This window comes from Peromyscus californicus, unplaced genomic scaffold (genome assembly GCF_007827085.1).
Source record: "Peromyscus californicus insignis strain IS unplaced genomic scaffold, ASM782708v3 Scaffold_20__1_contigs__length_68692818, whole genome shotgun sequence".
Classification (NCBI taxonomy): domain Eukaryota; kingdom Metazoa; phylum Chordata; class Mammalia; order Rodentia; family Cricetidae; genus Peromyscus; species Peromyscus californicus.
The window spans coordinates 1,018,753-1,043,713 of record NW_026294503.1 but is presented as its reverse complement, the minus strand read 5'-3'; the positions used below and the strand labels follow the sequence as shown (position 1 = coordinate 1,043,713).

The 24,961-nt window shown below is 39.7% G+C and overlaps 1 protein-coding gene across 4 annotated transcripts in view; it reads right to left on the bottom strand.

Moving 5' to 3' along the window:
- Window positions 1-24,961, bottom strand: part of Cpq (carboxypeptidase Q) — a 429,801-nt gene that overhangs the window by 89,550 nt on the left and 315,290 nt on the right. For all 4 annotated transcript variants that reach the window (XM_052747578.1, XM_052747579.1, XM_052747576.1 and 1 more), the window contains one exon: window positions 14,462-14,553. In XM_052747578.1, coding sequence (XP_052603538.1) covers window positions 14,462-14,553 — 92 coding nt within the window. The remainder of the gene's footprint in view (window positions 1-14,461; window positions 14,554-24,961) is intronic.

Sequence of the window (24,961 nt, the reverse complement as noted above, 5' to 3'; positions counted from 1 at the left end):
TTTGTCAGCTACCTGATCCCTCTTAGGCTCATGTCATCTTCAGCAAAGGGCGACTCTTTAAGAAGGCTCTGAAGACTGAGGATGTATTGCATGTATTCAAAGGTATATCAGATGGTTACTTTGTTCTATTGAGACTTGTGATTACTATCAACAGGAGTGACTCATAAGTAGAATATTAAATCATATCCCAGGCAGGATGCCTTTGAGAGGAAAAGGAAACAATTATGACAGGATAATGGTTAGAGACTAGACTATCCAGGAAATTGGGGAGGAAAAGGTTATTTAAATGATTTTTTTAAAAAAGAAAAAGGAAAGAAAATATCATTTTTCTGATAGTCTGCATCTTTCATTCTTTCTACTACAAAACCCAACAAGAATGCCCTAGACTGCTTTGATTATAAGATAAACATTTCCCACCAGTTTTAATATTTTGGGATCTGGAATGTGTCCTGCATTCCACAGGAAGTCAGTCAAACTCAAGGCAAGGAAACAAACTGTGCCGTGAGTGGTCCTTATACTGTCTATTCACATACAGAGTTCCTCACTGGGGGATTCATTCACCCCTCCTTTTAGTTATTTGTTCTTCTGTCAACATAGATCATTGAATTTTAAGTCTGAGTGCCTAATCATTCATTACATTTTTGATAAAGTCTTGATGCATACAGAAGATTGATCTTCCTATGTGAGGGAGATGATTGGAAGCAACAGCTATTTAGGATGGATCCCTGATTGCTGCAGGGGAGTAAAGACTAGTGCCCTCAAGCATGCTTCATCGGGATCTCCATCCAGGTGTAGAATAATCTGTCCAAATCTCCCTCACTCTTTCAGAAGAAGCTTTTGGAGGTTTGCTTTTTTTAAATTTATGCTCATGTATATATGCCTGTGTGTATATATCACATGTGTGTGAATGCCTTTGGAAGTCAGAAGAGGGTGTCCTTGGAGCTAGAGTTATGGGCAACTGTCATCCAGTGGGTAGGAGGCTGGGAACCATACTCTGGTCCTTTGGGAGAGTAGCAAGTACTCTTAATTGTTGAGCCATCTTCAGCCTCAGTGTGCCTTCTAGAAGCTTTTAAAAATCTTAGACAAAATAAAGATGCAGAGGGAAGTGTTATTCAGTGTGCCTTGTGACCAGACTGTCAACTCTAAAGGAACATTCTCATTACTTTGTCAAAACAAATCCTTATTGCTGAGCTGTCCATGCTTATGACTAATGGGGTTCATAACAATCTTCAGACTCCAAGTTCAAAGTATTTAAACATGGGTTGATTCTAATGGCAGAATTGTTAGGGATTGTTGGTTAAATAATGATGATGATGATGATGGTGATACCCTGTTATTTTATGGTTTCTGAGAAGTCTGTGTTCAGACTAACTGCATACCTCACAATGGATACAGATGCAGAGCTGGAGAACCAGGTGCCTCTGCCCAGCCTCTTGTGTTCCTGTATCCTCTCTCTTGCCTGCTATCTTAAATTTTAAGTTTGAGAATAATGTCTAACAACCTACAATTCTTTTTCTTTGTAACTGGAACATAGAAAATAAAATTCATTTAAATAGAAGTAAAAGGAGTTTCTTTTATGGCCATTTATAAGACAACTGTGAGACCCATGTGTAGGAGAGAGGTATAGACTGGCTCATCAGAGATGCTGGTGGATTCCCCTTGGCATTTCTTGGGTCCCCTGTCAGTAATAATTTACTGGGGTAAGTATCATTATCTTATCTGAATGGTAAAATATCTGCTGGAAAGATATGGCTTTTTATATAACTATAAAGAACACTTTTTACCAAATCAGAAAAGTCATGCGAAAAATGTACTTTATTTTATTTGAAAATTTCAACATTAAGACCAGAATATCTGGCACTCACAAAGACACTGTGAATTTATTACTTCACAAGTGCCACTTCCATATAATCAAATAATTAGCTAAGAAATTATATTCGAATTTTCAACATTTTTGTTCAATAGGAATGTCAGGATAATTAGGCATTAAGTATATTATCAAGACTTGAAGGTAACAGCTTTGTGTATAAGTGAACATTCTTTCTTCCTCTTCATTTGCTCCATTCTTTGTTGGTGATTCAGAAAAGCATGTTTAAATAGAGGCCCACACTGCACTACTTTACCATAATTACCCCAAAGATGAGAAGATTAAAAATCACATGGGTGGCCAAAGCCTTCCTGCCAAATTCTTGGGAAGCCAATCAGCTTAGTGTTTCTGGTGCCAGAGCATTGTTTTGCTCTTGATCATGCTTCTCATTCTCATTGCCTTCCCTTCGGTGGTATTAGACCTTGGCAGGCTGAACTAGCCTTGAGGGACATCTCTTCATCACGACCACCTTTCATAGAAGTGTGAGCACCGGTGCATTTTTGGCAAGTGCAGATTCTTTTCTCTTTTGTAATTCTGAACTCATCTCCCAGTCTCCAGTGTACCTGTCCCTCACTGCTGTTTTGACACTGGAAATACTAAGGCAGTAACATAGGAGACAATAACTTTAGGAGACATACAGCTCCCTTCATTTGTTATTGTTCCTCTGATCTTCTAAGCTTCAGGAATAGATTAAGTGGGCCTGGCCAGAGGTATCCTCTATATCTGATGTTAGAAAGTGCTGATGCACTGAAATGTCTCCGGGAATTTTATAAAACAGCTCAGACTTGAGCCCATCTTAGTATAGTCCTACACTGGGCATTCCACATACAATTACAGTAAAAGAAGGAAATGGACCCAAATTGAGGAGAGGCTGATTACCTAAGCTCTACACACAGACACAAGCTCTAAACAGACATCTACACATGACTGGCATCTTCTCCCGTGTAACTTTTCTAATAGGGCTACACACTGGGACATGTCCTAAGGTGGTATCCTGAGGTATTTCTGATCTGAAGACAGATTTTTAAATAGTGCAAGAATTTTGACATTTATTATGGCAAGAAAGAAGAGTTTGGGATGTTTTCACTTTGTATTTTTTTGCTTAGCTATATTTACTTATAGAATACACCAAACTAAGAAGAAATTATACAGAAAGTCCAAGTGTTGCTGTTTTATTTTTTTTAAGTTATTGTAGTAGGATTTGGAGAGAATGTCATGAGTAAATGCACACATTTCTTTTTAAACTTCCTAGAAACCGCACCAGAACAATATGTCAGGAATTAACAGGACATCCATGCCCATTGTTCCTGGGTCTTTTACTCTCTAGTTGTGCAGAACAGAGTCTATGCTACATGTGTTTTAAACTACATACCTTGAAGCTTCTTGACTAGTACATTTGTGTGCTGATTATCTGGTATCACTGACTCCGTCAAGGCAACCCTCCATGGCAAGCTGATAGATACTGTATTTAAGGTGACTGGTAATCAAGTAAATAGTCAGATAAGTCATTGTGGCTAAAGCCTGGAGACAGGAGAGCTAGGTTCACGTTCAGTGTTTGAACTCAATGGACTGTGCAGCCTTGGGTACATTTCTTACCTCACTGAACCTCTGTTTCTTTAGGTGTGGAATCAGGACTATATTGCACAGTCTGGCAGTACCCAAGTCACTAATACTGTCAGTGAGAAAAAGTGTATGAGGAGAGTTCAAAAGTGTTGGCACAGATGACATTGTGTGAGAACTGTGAACTTGATTCACGGTTTTGGGAAACAAAATCTTTCAGAATTTTGGATGGCTTCTTTTCATTTCTAAGCCTACCCACTGACCATAATCTATACTACTGGATTTTTGATTGAATGAATGGAGCACATTATGTCCCCTTACATGGAAAAATGGACAATTTTCACAAAGCACTTTCCCTCTGTCTACTATTAAGTTCTTATCCCTTGACCTTTCCTAATTCAAATGACAAAACAGCTTGATTGCTTCCCATTCTGCTCTGCAGGATATAATGAATTATTTTCTAGAGCTTTGGAGGGGAAACAAATCATCCAACTATGTAGAGTGTGGGGGGCATACCACACACTCTGTCAGCCCACAGTTAATACCTGGAGAGTGGCCTCACCCTTGTCATTGAGACACTGTCCTAAGTTGGTGGATGAGTTTTATTAAATGAACTACAGGGATCCATTAGAACAAATGAAACCTCTGTCCTTAACTAGTGACAGAAATGCTGTTTAATTTGAAAATCACTCAGACTGTGAAACCACTCTCTGGCTTTGGAGAAAGGCCTCATTAAGCTCTCTGAATTTGAATTGCTGTTTATGTATGTTCGGCTGTGATGGCTACAAAAGCTCTTTAGAAACTGGTTTTGAGAAATTCTCCTTTAAAAGAACCCTGAAACCAATGTCAGCGAACTGCTGGTTGCTGTGGACAACACCAGCTTCTAGAATGAGTAAGTGCAAATGGCAGGCAAACATCTCATAATAGACTGTAGAAGGAAGGGCCTCTGAAAGAAAACGGGGAATAAAGTTCCAATTTTGCAGTTTAGTATATGCGTGTGTGTGTGTGTGTGTGTGTGTGTGTGTGTGTGTGTGTGTGTGTGTGTGTTACAAATTATAAGTGAGGCAGCAGGAATTACAGATGGGGCCGTGTTGCTAAGGAGGTTAGAAAGCCAGGCCCCAGTCAATGTTATCAAGAGACAGTAAAGAGTTGGTCAGATGCACCACAGATATCACAGGACTTGGGAGATAACCCCTTTGGAAAGGTCATTAAGAAAGTTCCAGAGAGAAGGAAAAGGTCACAATGAGCCCCGTTATTCCTCTGCTGTTTCCCTGGCTGAGCTTCCCCCAGCACAGTCACCTTGTTTTAGCAATGTTGTGGCTCTGGATGCTGCTCCTCGGGGTAGAAGGAACCCCCCCCCCCCAGGAGAAGCTCTCTAGCGTTGACTTCCAGGCAGCCCTGCCAGTTTCTATTCTTTCCAGTCACTCATGCCATTTTGGACAGACCACTCTTTGAAGTAAAACCACCACTGCCAGAAGTGGACAGTCAACCTCCAGGAGGTCAGGGGAGACTGATGGGAGGCCTACTTCTGACCTGTTGGGAAGAACCTTTACCCCCTCTTCCAATGATAATAATTTGGGTTCAAAACCAAAATAATATATAGACAAAAACAAAACAAAACAAAAAACTTAACTGGAATATGGTTAGGAATTAAGGGCCAAGATACACTGCAGTGTTCATCTCTCTATAAGCCCCTTATCTGTGTGTAAACTTTTGAAAAAGATACTTTTCAAATTATATCTTACAATATTGCAATTAAATTTACTCTCTGAATAAAGCATCCTGTTCCTGCTTTAGAAAATATTGGGTGCTTGCTAAAGGACCAAGGAAAAACACCCTGCCCCTGACTTGAAACCATGACAAGGGCTTGAAATCCCACCAATCCCTGAGCTTGCCCCAGAATCAGACCACAAAACCCACCAATTCCAAGCCACCCTGGAAAGAAACCCTATATAAGCTCTGTACCCTGTTCGGTTCTCTGCTGCTGTTCACCCTAGAGGCACCCACCCTCCTGGATTTTTCCTTTCCAATAAATCTCTTGAGTGACAACTTTCTCCTGAGCCCGAGGGAGCAGAGCAGAACTGTAACACTTGCTCTGGGGAATCTTTTCCCTAACTGAGCAGAGTTGTTACACTCCAGGGTCTGAGGCAGAGCTGTAACAACTTTATTAGGGGACCCTCCCCTGCCAGAGCGGAGTTGTTACATTTGCACTGGGGAAACCTTTCCCTGGAACAGAGCTGTAAGCTGCTCTCCTTACAATGGCTGTTGTATGCCTTGGCTCCAGGATCCCTTTCCATCGGATCCTCAATGCTTATAGGCGCAGACCCAGAGACTCAGACAGGAGCATCACAAGTTCTACACTAGGCCCAATAGGAAAACCTGTTTAAAAAATAAAAACAAAACAAACAGCAAAAATAAAGATGGAGGAGGAAAAAGGGAGGAAAAGAAACAGGAGGAGGAGAAACATTGTTGTTGCTGTTTTGGGTAGGAGGGAAGGGAGATGCATGTAAGTAGAGGTCATGAGGACCTGAGCTGGATCCCCAGTACTCATGTAGAAGCCAACATGGCAGAGCACACATGTAACCCCAGAGATGTTACATGTGTTGTCACAGAGAACAGGTGAACCAGTGCAACCAAAACAGTGAGGTCACGGAGTGAGACCTTCTTTCAAAAATTTAAGGAGGGTATTTAATGTCAGTTTGGTCTCCACGGGAATGCGAGTAGCTGAGAAAATCTCATTTAATGAGGATTTTTGAAACTCAAATAGCAAAATTTAAAAATCAAACATTCTAACACAACATAATCCAAAGATTAACTAATTTGATACTTACATGTTGAGGAATAATGTAGCAATATGTTGTCTTTGTTTTCACATCATGTTCCTATGGGAGCAGAACTTTGTACAGTGTGAAACACTGCTATTCCTAACATGTAACAGTCTCTAGTGTGAGCTGGGGTGTTTCTGGCTGCCTCTGTGATGGCCTTTGGTGTACAAAGTGTACATGTTCCTCATTCAGAACCAAAGAGAAAGTCTTGTTATTGCTGAGTGCTCCAGAAACTATGGACTCATAGCCTGCTTGATTTTGATTAATCTTTAGCTCTTCCACGTTCAGAAACCTTTCCTTGCCAGACTCTCACTTTCACTCCACGTGGGGTAGTGACCTACAGTTTCAGAGGCTGTGGTTTAGATGACAAAGTGTAAAAGACAACTCCAGTCAAATAAAAATAGCACTGGTGATTCCAAAGCAGAGTGCTGACTCTGTGACTTAGTGAGTCCCAAGTACATGCAGTGGGTAATTCAGTCCCAAATGCACTGACCCATATGGGTCACTTTTGAGTTCAAGACATGACACCCTGGTTCAGATTTGTGCTTCTTAGAATGTCAACCCTATTTCCTTAGGAAATTCACGCACTGGCTATGCTGCAGTTCTTTCTAGATCAGATCATGACCTGGTTAAGCATAAGGAGGCACTGAGGCAGAAAGTATTTGTGTCTTATAGTCAACCTCGAGATAGTCAGTTAAGTAGAGTGGATACAACAAATGCCCTTCATTGTGGCTTTAAAGCTAGAGAAAAAGAAGATGCTCTGCCAATCACAATGACATACAACAAACTCCAGGGTGTGGGCTCAGTGTTTTCAGAAACAAGTTTAAAAGGTGGTTGCATTATTCGGTTTAGTAATGAACAGAGAAATCAGGATTTTTTTTTTTACATGTAGTAAGTTTGAGCCAACAATTAAGTCGAACTCCACTTGCTCTGAAACCATAATAGGTAATATAAGTATTACCCCAAATAGTAGGTAAGGCCTTACAATCCGAGAATGGGGTACAAGTCCATTCTAGCTGTCATAGCCTGTGTTGCTGCACTTAAAACTATTCTTTTACCTTTTAGAAAACTCAATAAAAACCAGTATAAAGGTATCCTTCCCAAAGAGATATGAAGAACAGAGGTATATTACACCCACTCCTGCTCATTTACAAAGTGGTATGTGATTCTTCTACTAGCAAAGGGAATTTTTTTCATTTTTCTTTATTAAGAAATTTTCTACTCACTCCACAGTGAGTAGTGGTAACCCACAGATCCCACCTCTTCCCTCCTCCCACCCCCAGCCCTCTCTCCCAGGCCACCCCACATCCCCACATGCCCCATATTGAGGTCTCGCAAAGGGAATATTTTGATAGTTCTTCCCAGATTGACACACATTTATACACAATTACCATATATGTATATGAGATTTAAAAGCCCATACCAAGACGAAATTCTACACAAAAGAGAGAGAAAAAATTCAGAAAACAGTCTTACTTTGTAAAAAAATAAAATTGAGAACCCAAATTCTTGTAAGATCCCTATGGTCTCCCAGGTATGCTATACCAATTGTATGCAAGTGAAAACTATGAGTCCAAACCAAGAACACACTGAGATTAATGAAATTTAAACTAATTTTGTAATTGCTTGGTTGATTTATGCAAATATCTAGACACTGAAGGAAAAACACAAGATACTTCAAAGCCAAGAAGCAATGATTGGGACCACAGCTTCTGATAAGCAAGGTTATGCAGTGTGGGACATTAGTGATGCTGGTGAAGCTGTGTGGTGACATGGTCCAAGCCATTACACTAGACATGTATATCAGCTTTGTTATTCTTGTACCCAGATCTGAACAGGAGTACCATGCTGTCATACTCTAGCTGTGTTACCTGGACTACATTAACAATATGGGGGCAATGGGGTCGCATAGTGAAAATGCCTAAGAGACACATTTGCCTGGATAATGTTGGAGGTCTCCTTGGAATTTGTAACATACCCCTTTAATTTAGAGTGAATTGTGAAACTTAATGTGGGTTAGAAAGTTGGCAAAACGTTACTACTAAAAGTAGCTAATATTTTTGGATATTTATATAAGGAGGAAATCTTGTCTCTCAGCACTGGCAACACAGGAAATGCTAAATATGATCACATGCATTCCTCTTAGCCTTTTCTGTTTTTAAGGTGGTCAGAGTTCAAACAAGCTGACATGTTTAGAATGATCATTGATCCTATCCCTCATTTGATAAAACCAATTTAAACATTGCTCTTGTTAATGACTACCAGAACACAGCAGTGTTCATTACCTCTATGATTCAACCAGGATAAGGTTAAATATTTTTCATGCAAAACTAGAACATATCAATCTATTTTATTGGACTACTTCTTGTAATGAAGCTTTCTTGAGGCCAGATCATCTTGCTAATTATAATTATGCCAAATCATTTTGCTTAAAATTGGAAAGATTTTGAAAGGTCAGAACTAATTTAGTTCCCCCCATCCTTGGTACATTTTAGGATGTGAGAAGTAACATCCTGGCTTCTTAAGAGAAGGGAAGAGAGTATCATTGTTCCCATGAAAAGCTGATTAGACCAATGGCATCCACACAAATGTCATTTAATAAATTTATTTGAAAATTTTAGAAAAATCATCATATTTTTAAATTTCTAAGTTGAATTCCACCCTCACAAGTCAACTTTTACTCATGATAATATACTCTTTGTGTAGTAACATTTCTTTCTAGTAAACATGAACTGAATTAAACCTGAAGAGCAGTTCATGTTTTAAATAATCACTTCATCAATAAGCAATAATGCAAAAGCATTTAGCAGGCTTTCATATCCTTTCTAGAACCAACTTTCCTTCTGGGCATAAAAGAAGTCACCCTGTGCTGAGCACTGAGGTGGTCTCTCCCCTCACTGTGTCCCATTGGCTTCCAGCAAACCTTAATGCCCTAAGGAGTCTAGTCCTTCAGAATTACACCTTTAAATATATGCAAAATATGATGCCTACAGGAATCACCGGGCATGAAAAGGGCACTGGAGTACAAGCTGGAAGGATAGGCGCAGCTAGGATGCTTATGTGCTGCTGGTGAGGATGTGAAATGAGAAGCTCCCATCTTTTATTAGTTTCTAATGAAATTGAACATAGTTTATTACATGATCTAGCTACTCCTAGAATGTAAAGTAAATATATATGGCCATCCAAATATCTGTACAGCAATGTTCATAGCACCTTTATAGTAGCTAACACTGGAAAGAACAGAAATGTCCATCAACAGAATATCCATGTTCTTTTGTTCTGGAGAAAAGAAATTGGGGTCTATTCACACAACAAAGGGCAACTCAGAAAGGGACCATCTCCTGTTAATGCACCATGACTGATGGATCCCCAAATCATACTGTTTCATGAAAGAATCCAGATTCAAGATTACATACTACATGCTTATGTTTATATGAAGATCAAAGCCAGACATAACCAATCTGTGGTAATGAAAAAAATCAACACAGTATTTGCCTTTGGTGGAGTTGGAGGTCAATTTGAAGAAGTGTAAAGGAAGTTTCTCACATAATGGACACACTCTCATGTTTATCCATGTGATGATTACCAGATGTGATGGCTAGTTTTATGTCAACTTGACATAAGCTACAGTCATCTGAGACAAGGGAACCTCGATTGAGAAAATGCCTCCATAAAATCAGACTGTAGGCAAGCCTTTGGAGCATTTTCTTAATTAATGATCAATGGGAGAGGGCACAGCCCATTCTGGGTGGTGCCATCCCTGGGCTGGTGGCCCTCAGTTCTATAAGAAAACAGGTGGAGCAAGTCCGTAAGCAGCACCCCTTCCATGGTTTCTGCATCAGCTCCTACCTCCAGGTTTCTGCTGTGGTTGAGTTCCTGTCCTGACTTCTTTTGATGATGAACTGTGATGTGAAAGCATAAGCCAAATGAAATCAGTCCTCCCCAACTTGTTTTTGATCATGATGTTTTATCAGGTTAGCAATAGTAACCCAACTAAGACACCAAGAGTTTACATTTTCCAAATATATTGATTCCAAATATTTAAGATCTGTGTATTAACCGAGTGCTGCTAATTAAGCCTCAATAAAATGATGTTACTTCTAAAAGAATCAGTAACTTAGACCACAAACAATATGCCTCTAAACAATTTTCACATTTATGTGCTAATGTGATGAGAGAGACATCAGAGACAACTTTGAAATTAGAAAAGAATATTGTACAACCTATCAAATATAAGAAAACACACACACACACATAACTCCATTATGAAACTTCGTGCTATGAATTGTTAGGATGGTGCTACACTGGTCATAGGAATGATTTCTGTTATGTCTTGAATTTTAAATGTTTCCTGCTATGTATTGAAGGGTTGATCCTCAGTTCAGTAGTACTCAGTGGTGGGGTGTTTGTTTGGAAAGTGACTGGATCATAAGGACCTTATGAATTGATTAACACATTTATGGATGCATACCTTAGAGGGTTTGGGGAGGAGAAGAGCCTTGTCATAAAGCTCCCTGTCCTTGAAAACCATAAGGTATAAGCAGCTTGGTTCACATAATGTGCTTCTGGCTACCTTGCCGTGGAATCAGAAATAACAGAGCCAAGTGATCATGGACCAAAATCTCTGAAACTGTGAACCAGAATAAGCCATTCTTCCTTATAGGCCAATTACTACTGATATTTTGTTACAGTGAGGGACAGATGGATAATTCTAATTGACTAATTTAATCAAGTCATAGCAAAACCTCAATAGTGTCTGTTTTTTATTATTTTACCTAGAAACTGTTGCCAAAAATCCATGTATATACTTTTTTGATGGAAAGTTTGTTTCCTTGGAAAGAATATTTTAGATATTGCAATAAAATCTCATGTGAATTAAAAAATTCACATACTAAGCACAAATAACCTTACATATTCCACAATAACTTAATGAATTTTCAGTAGTTTAATAAATTTCAACAGGTATTACAACAATTAGGCTAATATTTGACAAAAAAGCATAATTATAAAGTAAAGGTGGCTATTAGTCGGAATCTAATTTTGAAAATCAGTCTGGGGGCTGGAGAGATGGCTCAGTGGTTAAGTGCACTGACTGTTCTTGCAGAGGACCAAGGTTCAATTCCCAGCACCCACATGGCAGCTCACAACTGTCTGTAATTCCAGCTCCAGGGGGCCCAACACCCCCTCACAGACATACATGTAGGTAAACACCAATGGACATTAAACAAAGATAAATAAAATATTTTTTTAAAAAAGAAAGAAAAGAAAATCAGTCTGACAATAAATGTTGCTGTATAATTTAATTTTTCTGTATATAATTAATAAAAACACATTATAGACATATTTACTAAGAAAATGATAATGAACATAAATGTTATTTTAATTTCCATAAAGACCAAGTAAACATGTTCATTACCATAGCTCTTTAGAATTTCATTGCTGAATAGGTTCTGTGAGTGGGAAACAAAAAACACATTCTGAGTAGAAAAAAAAAACCCAATTATTTTCTACATACTTTTTTCATCCATAGCTGATCATGTAGGCTTAGCCAGCTGTGGTGTTGAACTCTACCCAACAAGAATGAGAAGAAGCCTGTGGATTCCACTTCATAACAATACACTATTTCCCTACAAAATACTTGCTCTTAAATATATCAGGCTGCAAAGAAAATTTACATGATTTGTAATGCTAAATTTCTCTGTGAAAGAAAAAGCTAGGGTAAAACATGAAGTCTATATGGCCAAAGACTTGTCTCTGTGTGTATGTGTGTATGTGTGTGTGTGTGTGTGTGTGTGTGTGTGTGTGTGTGTGTGTATGTGTGTGTGTGTGTGTGTGTTTGTGTGTATGTGTGTATGTTTGTGTGTGTGTGTGTGTGTGAGAACTAGCCTCCTCATAATGATATTTTTACTTAAAACATAGCTCACAGAGCTGACTGACTTTAAGCACCATGGAGGAGAACATCAGGGTATCTTGTTCTTGGGCAAATGGGAGTATTCAGAACAAAGTAAGAAAACTCAGCAGGGCCAGCTTTGCACTGTGGCTATGCACTCCCATCTGAGAGTAGAGTTGTAGCTAGGAAGTGGCTGCCCATCAGGGACACTGCCTCTGAAGTAACTGGAGTATATGGTGAGTTTCTGTCAATATGATGTGAGTGGAAATACTCTGAGCTATCTCCACCTCTGTCAGATAAAAACATCCACTAACCCCTGCTTGCCAGATGGATGCCAATGCTAAGGCATATTAAATGTTACCTTACCAAAGAGCCTGAGTCACCAAAAATCTCTGTGGATCTTGCTGTTATAAGGTAAAGGAGCAAATGAATAAACTTTTAACATATTAGAGCAGTGATGTGGAGGGTTTGTGTAGTTGGTTGTTGTTTTACTCTTTACTCTTTTGGAGACCTGTCACCCAGCTCTCAAATAAATCACACACAAAGATTTAGTCTTAATTATAAATGTCCAGCCTTAGCTTGGCTTGTTTCTAGCCAGCTTTTCTAACTTAAATTATCCTGTTTCTCTTTAAGTTTTGCCTCTGGGCTTTTTACCTTTCTTTATTCTATATATCTTCCTAACTCAACCTCTTGAGTTCTAAGATTATAAACATAGACTACCATGCCCAACCTTTGAGTGAATCTGTTAAGACATTAAACTTGAAACTTAACATACCACATGGAACATACTATATGCTCCAAAAATACTAATGACGCTTAATCCAGAATAAACCTTTTGTGATAATGAAGTCCACCACAAGATGTAAAGGTTAATGTAGTTCCCCACCAACCAGAGGGTAGTTGTCTGGAATTTTCATATCCCAAGAAATGCTGGAGGCCAAAGAATTGTAGTGTAAAGGCTAGGTATAAGTCATTAGTCCTTTGCATAGTAAATGATTATACTCTGACTAAATTATGACCCTGAACTCATGCTCTAATTAGCTGAAACAGTGTGCATAGAGATGAATGCTGCATAAAATTATGCAAATATAATTCATAAAGCAAACTCTTGTCTGATCTAGATAACTCAACCTTATTTTTTTCTAATCTCAAGATTTAGGGAGAATAAGCCAGCAGCATCAGGAGGCATCATTGTTGTCATTGTCATCATCATCATCATAATCATCATCAGCAGGCATATGCATAAATGGGACACTCAAATAGCTTCTCTTTGAACCAATATCAACTTGTTTTAGAGGTTTCCTGTCCTTATACATTTTAATCTCTTAAAGTTGTTCTCAGTAGTAACCCCTACCCCCAGTGTTAAAGGGAGTTCTGTAGATTAGAAAATCAAGTCCTTCCACAACAGCCTTCTTGTTTCAGGCTCTATCTGTGCCTAAATTTAGTATCTAATCAGGCTGTCCTCTGTGTTCCCAGATCAGTGGTTGCTACATTCCTACCACCATCAAGGTGATGCTGTTGATAGACTCCAGGTTTTGGAGCTTCAAAACTAGGACTTCCAGGAGGATTTGGGGCACAAATGCAGGGAGCTTGAACTCTTACACATTACTTCCTGCCATGTTATGAGCACAGCAGAAGTAGCAAGACTCTAAGAAAATGGCAGCATGCAGATGGGAAGTTTTCTAGGGCCATGAGTATGATGAGGAAATAGATAAACCTACATAGCATCCTTATCTCACCAGGACATTGTTACAGGACTGGGTATTTGCCAGAGTTAGCCTGCCATAAAGGACTAAGAACTTTTAAATAGACAATTCCAGAGGATTTAAAAACCCAAAGAACAAATCAATGCCTTAGGTTTATACTGATACTACAAATGTAAGTGTTCAGCATGTCTTTGTAGCTGAAGTTTTCCTGGTCCTGTCTGGCTCACGGTCAGGACAAATCTCTCTCATCTGCCAGTCCCATAGCCATTCAGACCCAAGTAAACACACAGAGGCATATGTTATTTATGAACTGTATGGCCATTAGTTCAAGCTTATTACTGACTAGCTCTTACATCTTAAATTAACCCATAATTCTTATGTTTAGCCACGTGGCTTGGTACCTTTTCCCAGTTCTGCCTTCACATCTTGCTTCCTCTGTGTCAGGCTGGTGACTCCTGACTCAGCCTTCCTGTTCCCAGCATTCTCCTTTCTCCTTGTCCTACCTATACTTCCTGCCTGGCTACTGGCCAATCAGCATTTTATTTATTAAACAATCAGAGCAACACACATTTACAGCATACAGATATCCACAGCATGTCCTAGCTAGTTTTACCTTATGTAGCTCATAATACTGGGAGGCACCAATTCCCCCTTGTTCTTCAGCTGTCCAGAGCACCAGGCGCAGAGTTCTCTTTGGACGTAGGCCTGGGAAAATAATAAAAGGCATCCTTCAGTTTGCTTTGAATGGGTTTCAAATGGTGGAAATCTCATCTGCACTGTGGAGGTAAACAGGAATCAGAGGCACCTGTTTCTTTCTGATATGACTTCTACTTCAGGGTATGGATGATAACACAAGGGTGCAACTTCAGAGATAACCTCCAGGGCAGGGTAAAAGTGAAAGGTCATGACTAATGTCATTTGCAGGGTCCAGTGTATGGTCATGTTCAGTAAATTATTTATTATACCATATCTAGAAGGCAAAGTGAGGAGGAGCCTAAGAACTCAAAGCCTTCCTAGGCACTTGAATTGAAACCAGATCACTTGGCAGTATTTCAGGAAATGGCGAGAAGGGATCGCCTCTTAGAATGAATCTACCAGCACAGTTTCTCATGATCTCCCTGAGAATGTAATAACTAAGAAGCTGATGCAACATCTGTGGTTACTTATGGGCATTCACTGGAAAATATCAAGTCATTCCCTCAAGGTCAATGAAACTTAATTGAATGAGCCTGCCATTTCTTCACATTACTTTACCAACAGCATGACAGCCACTTTATGCACATGTAATAAACAATATGTATAGATAGTCTCAACTTACTATTTTTTTATGTTGTGATTGTATGAACAAAATATATAGCTATTTAGTAGAAAACCAACTTAGGACACCAAGGTTTGGTCTTTTATTGCACTACAGGTAAGCAATATGATCATCTCTCACAATACTGGATGACAGTAGCAAGCCAAAGTTCCTAGTGGGTCATGTGATCACAAGGGACAGCCATCAGTGCTCTCCAGTGTGTCTCAGAATGCTTGACCTGTGAGTTGCTTAAATGAACTTAGTCCAGTGACTCTCAACCTTCCTAATGCTGTGACCCTTTAATACACTTCCTCATGTTGTGGTGGCCCCCAATCATAAACTTATTTTTTGCTACTTCATATCTGTAAGTTTGCTACTATTATCAATCATAATGTAAATAAATATCTGTGTTCCAGTGGTCTTGGGTGACCCCTTTGAAAGGGTCATTTGACCCCAAAGAAGTTGGGACCCACAAGTTGAGAACCACTGATTTTTGGTCAGGATGTAGCCACCATTGTAAGCTGAAGTGCCTTTGCCTCTATTCTAAATTTTTAATTAATGGTAGACCCGTCACTCCTAGAGCCTTTTTCTGGGTTACCAAGACTGTCCAGTAATCATTAACTACAGGGAGCTATTTTCTCAGTTTTAAAAGTATAGTAAAATAATGCCTTAAATGAGCCACTTTTCTACTAAGAATTAAAATTTCTCCTGGTTTGGACTGATAACTGCTGGTAAATAGCAAAAGCAGAGAACAAAATGAGGACCCACCCTCCTGCAGGGGAACTGTAGGGGATGATTGCAATGCACTTTGAGTGGTGCTGAGGCCACCGTGCTACCACATACCCTCTGCTCCCCACAGGCCACAGCCTGGGCAGCACATGCTCCTGAGACATCAAGCTTCATCTTGCCCACCCCAGGACCGACAGATTCTCCTTGCAGAAGCCTGGTTGTAAGAGTTGTATAGGAAGGAGATCCAGTTTGCTTGAAGAGTACATAGCTGTGAAATCATTTCATGCTGGAGCATTATTAGGTGAAAGAACACAGGCCACAGATGCAGGCAGATCTGAGCTCCTAGGAAGGCCAGGACAAGCCACCTCCTCAGAAAATCCTGGTGACTTCTATACAAGTCTATCCAGAACCCAGCTCACTACTTCTGCTTTGCTCTGGTCCAAAGCTCCAGACCCATGGCCTGGACGTTGCAGCAACCTCTCAATGGTCTTGCTGCTGTGGTTTCCTCTCTCCCTTAGATGATCCTACACTTTGTGGCTAGAAGCATCTTTGCAAAGGTGAAGCCAGACCACATTATTTCTCTGACAAGAACCTCTAATACTAAAAGATTCTGAGAGGAATGGACTTAGATATTAAATTATTTTTTCAGTTACAAGCATGGTGGAGCCAAGTCCATAGAGAGCAGAGGACAATTCTTTGGCTCTCTCTACCATTTGGGTTCTGGGGATCTCACTCAGGTGTCAGGCTTGGCAGAAGTGTCTTTACTCAGTGAACCATATTCACTGGCCCCGATTTATACTTAATTGTTTTAAAAAATGGTATTTTATGTGTATGACTGTTTTGCTTGCACATATTTATGGTACCACTTGTGTGCCTGGTGCCCACAGAGGCCAGAAGAGGGTATCAGGTCCCCTGAAACTGGAGTTACAGATGGTTGTGAACCCATTTTGTAGGTGCTGGGAATTGAACCCTAGTCCTCTGGAAGAACAACCAATGCTCTTAATTATTGAACTGTCTCTCCAGCTTAACATACTTTTAAATTTACTGCTATTTTTCTTGTTCTCGGGTTATTTAGTTCCCTGCAGGTACACAATGAATGCTGGTGAATGAATGCAAAGCTTGATGTGTCCATTAGGATAAAATTCAAAGCTAACTTTCCAGCTACATGTCCTCCTAAAATGTTTCTTCTAGCTCATTTCCAGGAAAGGTTTTATTTATGCCTTTATGGAAAAGGCAGACATATCTAGTAAACCCCACCACTGTTTTGTGACCAACTGATTTTAACCAGAACCGTCTGTGTGACCATAGGTGTGAAACTGCTCACTGGAGCCGGTGAACTCACCAGTGGGTACAAAAGTGAGGACAATGACTTCTCTTCCAGACTCTGTCAGCAACCAATAGTTCAGTAATGAGTAATGCAGAGGATGCTGTGGGCTCCATGCCACCCAAACTAACTGATGACACGGCCAGTCCTGTGAAGGCCCAGTGCAAGTCACCGCAGTGTGGGGGGCCATCCCACCTCCACTTTTCCCCAGGGAACGCTTGAGCAGGAGCAGCAGGAAATATTAGATAGAGGTGTAGAGGGGAGAGAAACAGATAGAAAATACAGGATAGCCTCGGGTGGGCCTGGATCCTTATCCACAGGCCCAGAACTTTAATCCAAAGGGCTATTTATAACAATGCCAAGGAGAGGGGCAAAGGACCTTCCCCTTGCTAGTTACAGCCAAGTGTAGACCCTTACAAACACCTGGTACCCAGGCCCATGGTCCAATCAACCTCATATGCAGTCCTGCTGGGTACAGCCACTAGGAAGCCTACACTGCAGCATCTGTAATTTCATGATTCCAAGGGCTATGGCCTGTCTAGGGGATGGGGATGGCAAGTCACAGATTTTCTCTCTTTCCTTGTATCTTATATTCTTTCTACCTCTCTAACACAAAATTGCCTGAGCCTTACAGAGACCAAAGAACTATCTTTCTTTACATTTCTCTGCACCTAGCAGCAACATGGTATCCTGAATTATTAAAATGATGGTTTCTTAAACAAGGCTAAACAGACAGTACAGGATACAAAAAAATTCATTTTTTCAAAGTAAATGCTCAGAAGATGTCTGAAGACTGGGTGCATCATTTTAAAGTCATGATCACATAGGATTAGTCTCCCTCATATTTCAAATTAATCAGAGGGCTGATGATGTCATCATATTAAGGTAGTATGGAAGTAATCTGTTTGAAGTAATGGATGTGGAAGACTCCAAAGGACATAAGAATATCTGGCCCTAAAAAGAAACGAACAGGGCCTCTTTGAGTCCATGAGATGCCCAATACCCGTTAGGAACATCAGCACCTACTCAGAGTAGAGGGCCCACAGAAGGAAAGGATCCAGGGGTGAGTGGAGGGCACCACAGAATGAAAGGAATCCAGGAGTGAGTGAAGGGCCCCACAGAAGGAAAGGGATCCAGGGGTTCGACAGACGCCCAAGTGACTCAGAAGTCTCCTTCCATTCTCACAGTCTGAGTACCACTAAACTGAGAGAATGGAATTTCATCCAATGACTTGTCCCTTTATCTAATGTGGCATTCAGGTCTTCGGCCCCTTAAATCTACAAGGAACTGTTCACCCCAGAGTCTGAAGGATCTGTATTTCATTCCTGCTTTACCATGTCAGTCTCTGTGAGGTTAGGCTACTCATCTAAGATATCTGAGCCTCGATGGTTTCTTCAACATAATAAGAAAAATGATAACCATCTCATGGGATTGTTAGAAAATTAATAGCATAAGACACAAATAATGTTACCTAACACATTAATCTGCCATAGTTAATGGTAAATAGCACATGTGTCAGTCACAGTTAATATCATCTAATACATGTGTCAGTTATAGTCACCTAGTAAGTGTTCAAGGACTGTTTCTTAGCTCTTCTCTGTCTAATTCTAGATGTCTTTGTACCTGGTGACAAAAGTCTCCAGAAAGGGAAAGCCAGGACAAAGTCTCTTGCTATGTCTTTTCCTCAGCAGCCTTAGGACACCTCTGATGTAAAGAATCCTCAGTCAAGAAAACTCAGATTTCATTTAACCTGTAGAAAACAGCTTCTTTTAGTAAACCCCTCAGAGTGAGCAGGTTCAGTGAGCAACTTCCTCACTCTTAAGGCAAGGGTAGTCAGAAATACATTTCCTGGATGAGGTCAAAGCTTAATACATCAGAAGCACTGAATGAGATTAATATATCATTTTAACCTTAATTTAGTTTAAAATTTTAATTTAGACAATCTTAAACTCGAGCTATTTTTTATTTTTCTTTTTATTTGTTGATTGTATGCGCACGCGCGCACACACACACACACACACACACACACACACACACACACACACACACACACACCACAGCATGCGTATAGAGGCCAGAAAACAACTCCTAGGAGTTTGGTTTTATCCTCCCATCATGTGGATCCTGGGGATTGAACTCAGGTCATCAGGCTTAAAGGCAAGTGTCTTAACTCACTGAACACCTTGCTGTTGCCAAGCTAGCTTTAAAATCCACATTTTTCAGTATATAAAACAACAGTATCCACATCTATGGTAGGCATAAGTCAATAGCAGCAGCAAAGATCAAAGATCAAATTCTGCAGAAGAGAGGGAGCAGACAGCTCCAGCACAGTGATGCTGTATCCCAGTTCTGGGTGGTGCTCACTGGGATGCAGATCTAGCTCAAAGCTAGCACACGAACTGAAGAAAGAGGGAGAACACTAAGCATCAGGTCTTTCTGAGTTTTCACCACAGAATGGGCCATTCATTGGGTTTCTGATGAGTATCTCCACACTGTATGACAATCAGCTGACAGATTTGTGGCTTTTCTCTAAAAGAACAATTGCCAATAGTGTGTCAAAACTTCATTTTGACTTATAAAATGTGATATACATGCATTTCATTTTCACTTAGTTCAAGAGAGCAGTGGTGCTGGGGGGTTAGTACTTTCAACAAAAGATGAAATGAAAATGTTTAATATTGGGTTTTATTATTTCAAAATTTAAAGGGAAAGAAGCTGGGAGGTTACAATCATCAAACTAATAAATTGAAAAGGACAGTTGGCTGTCCTATATTCATACAAGGAAAATGGCAAAGCAAAATAAACTTGACTTTCAGCAGAAAACTAAAACTAATCCTTGTTTTGGATCCCTTTCTCAAGTCCTGACTCCTAGAGAAACTATCGTCCTCACACCCACTTTCTGCTGTCTCCCTCCCTTTGGAACTTTACCTATGTTGTGCCTTCTGTGACATGATTTTGAAGGACAAGCATATGTGACCCTTACAGAAACTCACACTAGTTGACAAATGCACTAGTTTTCCACCCCTCCCCCTTTGAGCAGGTTGGAAGAGAAAGCCTACCCTAAAAAAGATAGAAAACTTCTGCCATATGCATCACCAATGAGTACTGTGTCTGAGTTACAGGGATAAATAATGGTCTGGGAGCCTATGGACTGAATGAACAGAGTGTGGCTAAACGCACAGGGGTGGAGCTCTATTTTCACATTAGGTAAGTTAGACAATTTGTCATATAATAAATGAGAACATTATCATTGATTTTTTAAAATAGAGAATAGACAAAGATTAATTATTATAGGGAAGAAAATTGCACCTATTCTTTACAAGTGGGAGCAAAAAAATGATTTTTAAAGACCTTTGTTCTTGGAATAGTTACTTTGTCTCTGTCTTAGTAATATAAAGCAATTAGGTACTTCATTGGTGCCCTGGGTCAAGGCAACAGATTTTTTTTTAAATATTTGTTTAGATTTATTTATTTTACTTTATATGTATGAATGTTTTGCCTGCATGCATGTATGTGTACTATGTGCTTGCCTATTGGATCCCCTGGAGCTGAAGCTGGAGCTGGATGGTTGTGAGCCACCATATGGGTGCTGGGAATTGAACCCCAGGTTCTCTGCAAGAGAAACAAGCTCTCTTAACTGCTGAAACATCTCTCTAGCACCATAAGAGATTTTTCTGTTTGTTTGTTTCATTATTTCTTTTATGTTTTAGATTATAATGTAATTATTTCATTTCACCCTTACCTTTCCTCCCTCCAAACCCTCCCATACATTCTTCTTTCCTGTCTTTCAAATTCATGGCCTCTTTTTACATTAATTGTTGTCACATGCATTTATGTATGTGTGTGTGTGTGTGTATGTGTGTGTGTGTGTATATATATATATATATATATATATATATATATATATATATATTCCTAAACATAACTCTTTTAGTCTATATATGTTACTTGTATGTATGTTGTCAGGGCTGATCATTTGTTATTGGTTATCAAATTGGCATGCTCTTTCCTGGGAGAAAACTATTTCTTCAGCTCTCAGCATTCCTTAGCTGTCTGAAGCTGGTTCTTTGTGTGGGGTTGACGCCTTGTGTCCTTTCTCCCATCCACTTTGACATGTCTGGTGGTGTCCTCCTTGTTCAGCTCGTGCTTGAGTAGTTATATTGGTGAGAGTCTATGACTATAGCTTGTGACATTAACTAGGAAGCACAATCTCACAGCAAACTCCCCAATCTCTGGCTCTTACAGTCCCTCTGCCCCCTCTTCTGCAGTGTCCCCCGAGCCTTGGGTGAGGGAGTTGTTCTGTAGATGTAGCCACTGGGACTGGGCACCACAATTTGCAATTGGTTTTGTTGAGGAATAGCCTAGACAATGGGAGGAAGAGTCAGCATGTCCAGGGCGAGTCTAAGGCCTTCTAGGAGGGAAACCTGGTGTCCCTCATCTTTCTTTCCTTGACTTGAAGAGTGGGATGACAGATTTGTTAGGTCAGGGTGACACTAACTAAAAAACCACATCAGGGATGGTCTTGGAAGCTACAGAAGTAAAGTGACCCTGATGGAGGAGGGTCTTAGCTGTTAACATGGCTCTTCATAGTAGGTCCTGGAGCTCCTGGGGAAGGACTCTCTTCACTTGGCTTGACAAGAGCTCTATAAACACCTCCCGATCCAGTCAACAAAGCACAGCAGTGATGATTAGAAACAACAGCTGAGGCTAAGAATGTAATTAAGGCAAATTGGGACTCAGCAGTTGACCTGAGTGGAAACCCAGGACTGATGAGCAGTTCCGAGGTGGTGGGAGGGGCTTCAAGAGAACATTTCAGACTTCCTGCTGACAAGCCCTATTGAGACTTGAGTGACTACCTTCAAAGCAGCTTGAAGCAATGAGATGATATTTATATTTATGTTTGTGGAACAGGTAATAACACTTAATAATTTCTATAATTCAAAGCAACAGTCCTACCTCATTATAATGATTAGTAGTCTAGCAGCCAGGAAATCACTATTAATCACTGGTAATGCAGAAGCCACATGACTACTAGTGTGTTCTGGCTACTTATAGGCTAACCCAGTTTTTCACTCATGGCCTGTTTCTTTCTTTAATCCTCAACTTGAGATATACTACATTTTTTTTTAAATCAGTCTTGAACATGCAATACATGCTGTCTTAGTTAGGGTTCCTATTGCTGTGAAGAGACACCATGACCACAGCTACTCTTGTGAAGGAAAACATTTAACTGGGGCTCACTTACATTTCAGAGGTTTACTCCATTATCATCATGGCGGTGTGATGTTTGAAAGAAAATGGCAGCCAAAGGAGTGGCACTTTTAGGATGTGTGGCCTTGTTGGAGTAGATGTGACCCTGTTGGAGGAAGTGTGTCACCTTGTTGGTGGGCATTGAGGTCTCCTATACTCAAACTATGCCCAGTGTCACAGTTCACTTCCTGTTGCCTGCAGATCAAGACGTAGGACTCTCAGCTTTTTTCCCAGCACCATGTCTGCCTGTGTGCCACCATGATTCTCACCATGATGATAATGGACTAAGCCTCTGAACTGTAGGCCAGCCCCAATGAAATGTTTTCCTTTATAAGAGTTGCTGTGGTTATGGTGCCTCTTCACAGCAATAGAAACCCTAAGACATGTGGAGAGCATGGCAGTGGGCAGACAGACATGGTGCTGGAAAAGTAGCTGAGAGTCCTAAAGCCCACACCCACAGTGACACTTCCTCCAACAAAGCCACACCTCCTAATAGTGCCACTTCTTTGGGGGTCATTTTCTTTCAAACCATCACACACACTACTTCAGATCATTGTCCCTTTGCATACAGTCTTTTTCCTATCTCTAACCCTCCTTTGCCTTTTCTGTCTGGTTAATTCCTACTCATTCAATAAAGTCCACCTCTAATATTGCTTTCTCAGAGAAGGCTTCCATAGCTTAAAGGATGACTGGTCCTTTCTTGAAGTTTCTCTAGAATTTTATATATGTATTGATGTTTGTTTTGTTTTTTCAAGACAGGATTTCTCTGTGTAGCCCTGGCTGTCCTGGAACTCACTCTGTAGACTGAGCTGTTCTTGAACTCACAGAGTTCCACCTCCCTCTGCCTCCTGAGTCATGGGATTAAAGGCATACACCACCACCACCTGGCTTATGTATTCATTTTTTAAAACTACACTTAAATGGTAATCTTCCAAGTGTACCATTAGCTTTCTGAAATTTATGACTTTGTACTTTTAATGACCTAGACCTGCAGCAAGTATTTGAAAGAAGCTGAATAAAGGTTAATTGATTACTAAACAGACAATGTATTTATTTAAAGATCAATAAAAGGTGTTGTCTTCTTATCTAATCTGAAGCATGCTCTACCTACTCAGTTCAGGCTACCAAGTCTGAACACCACAGGTTAAAACACTCCAGTAGCCAAAGTGATTCAATGTGCTTCAACTTCCACAACTGCTGCAGCTGTTGTTATATTCTCTCTTTTATAGCACAGCTGGGTCTTGTCAAAGTGTGGTGCCTCAACAGCTCTTGTTGAGCAAGTCATTAAATAAATGCATAATGGTCACAGAGATCCTTCTCTTAGCTAATGGACTTAAATTATAGATATTTTCCATCTTAAATTTGAATAGACTCTATGTTTTTACTTTGGTAATTTTAATGTGAATTCAATATATACCCTTTGCAAATTTGAAACTAAGGAAAACTAAACAAAACCTCATAAGCATATTGTTATTTTCTTTAAAAGTTTTATATACATATATGTATATCCAATACTTTACAAATATATAAAAAGTGGTTTCTACACATACACACACATATGTATATATATATATATATATATATATATATATATATATTTGTAAATCATGGTATATATGGTCTTATTTTAGTCAATAATATTCAAGAAAACAGTCCTTTATAATTTTTTAGCTGATCTATAATTGATATTTAAGGTTTTTACTCAGTGATCAAGTTTTTAAAAATAGAAATACCAAGTCTAAATGATATAAAAGCTTTTAAGCTCTTGTTACTTTTGGCTTTTAATTTTATTTTTGCAGTCAGGGCATTTCTATATAGTCCTTTTTGGCCTGGTACTTGCTTTCCCTGGGCTGGCCTTGAACTTGAGGCAGTTCTCCTGAGTGGTTTAATTAGAAGTGTGAAACACCATGCCCAGCTTCAAGATTCTTTCCTCCTTCTCTCCTTTCTTTCCTTTCTTTCTTTCCTTCCTTCCTTCCTTCCTTCCTTCCTTCCTTCCTTCCTTCCTTCCTTCTTCTCTCTCTCTCTCTCTCTCTCTCTCTCTCTCTCTCTCTCTCTCTCTCTCTCTTAAAATTAGTATTATGATGATGATGATTGCCCTATGTGACCAAGGCCTTAAAGACAGGTTACTGATTTACATTCTTAAAACTACATATGATAATATTCACTTTTACTTAATGCAGACTTTTAAATCTCATCTCTTTTGTTTTTCTGTGTCTTATATCTACTTTTCTATATAAAAAGAGAGTTTCACAAGTACATTTTTACACATAACGTGATTGTTATAAATGTTGGGCTTTGATCTGGTGCCTGGCTAGACATGTGAATTTAAAGGCGTTGGTAGCAGGTAGGGATCACAAACCTGCTCTAGTTGTCTTTTTTAAATATGTGATTTCTTTTACCCTGTTGTAGACTGTTCTTATCAGTAAGGAGAAATTGAGAAGCTGCTTAATGATGGATTTGAATTCTGCATCACACCTTTGCTAAGTGTTCTGTTTGCCCAAATCACCAACTAG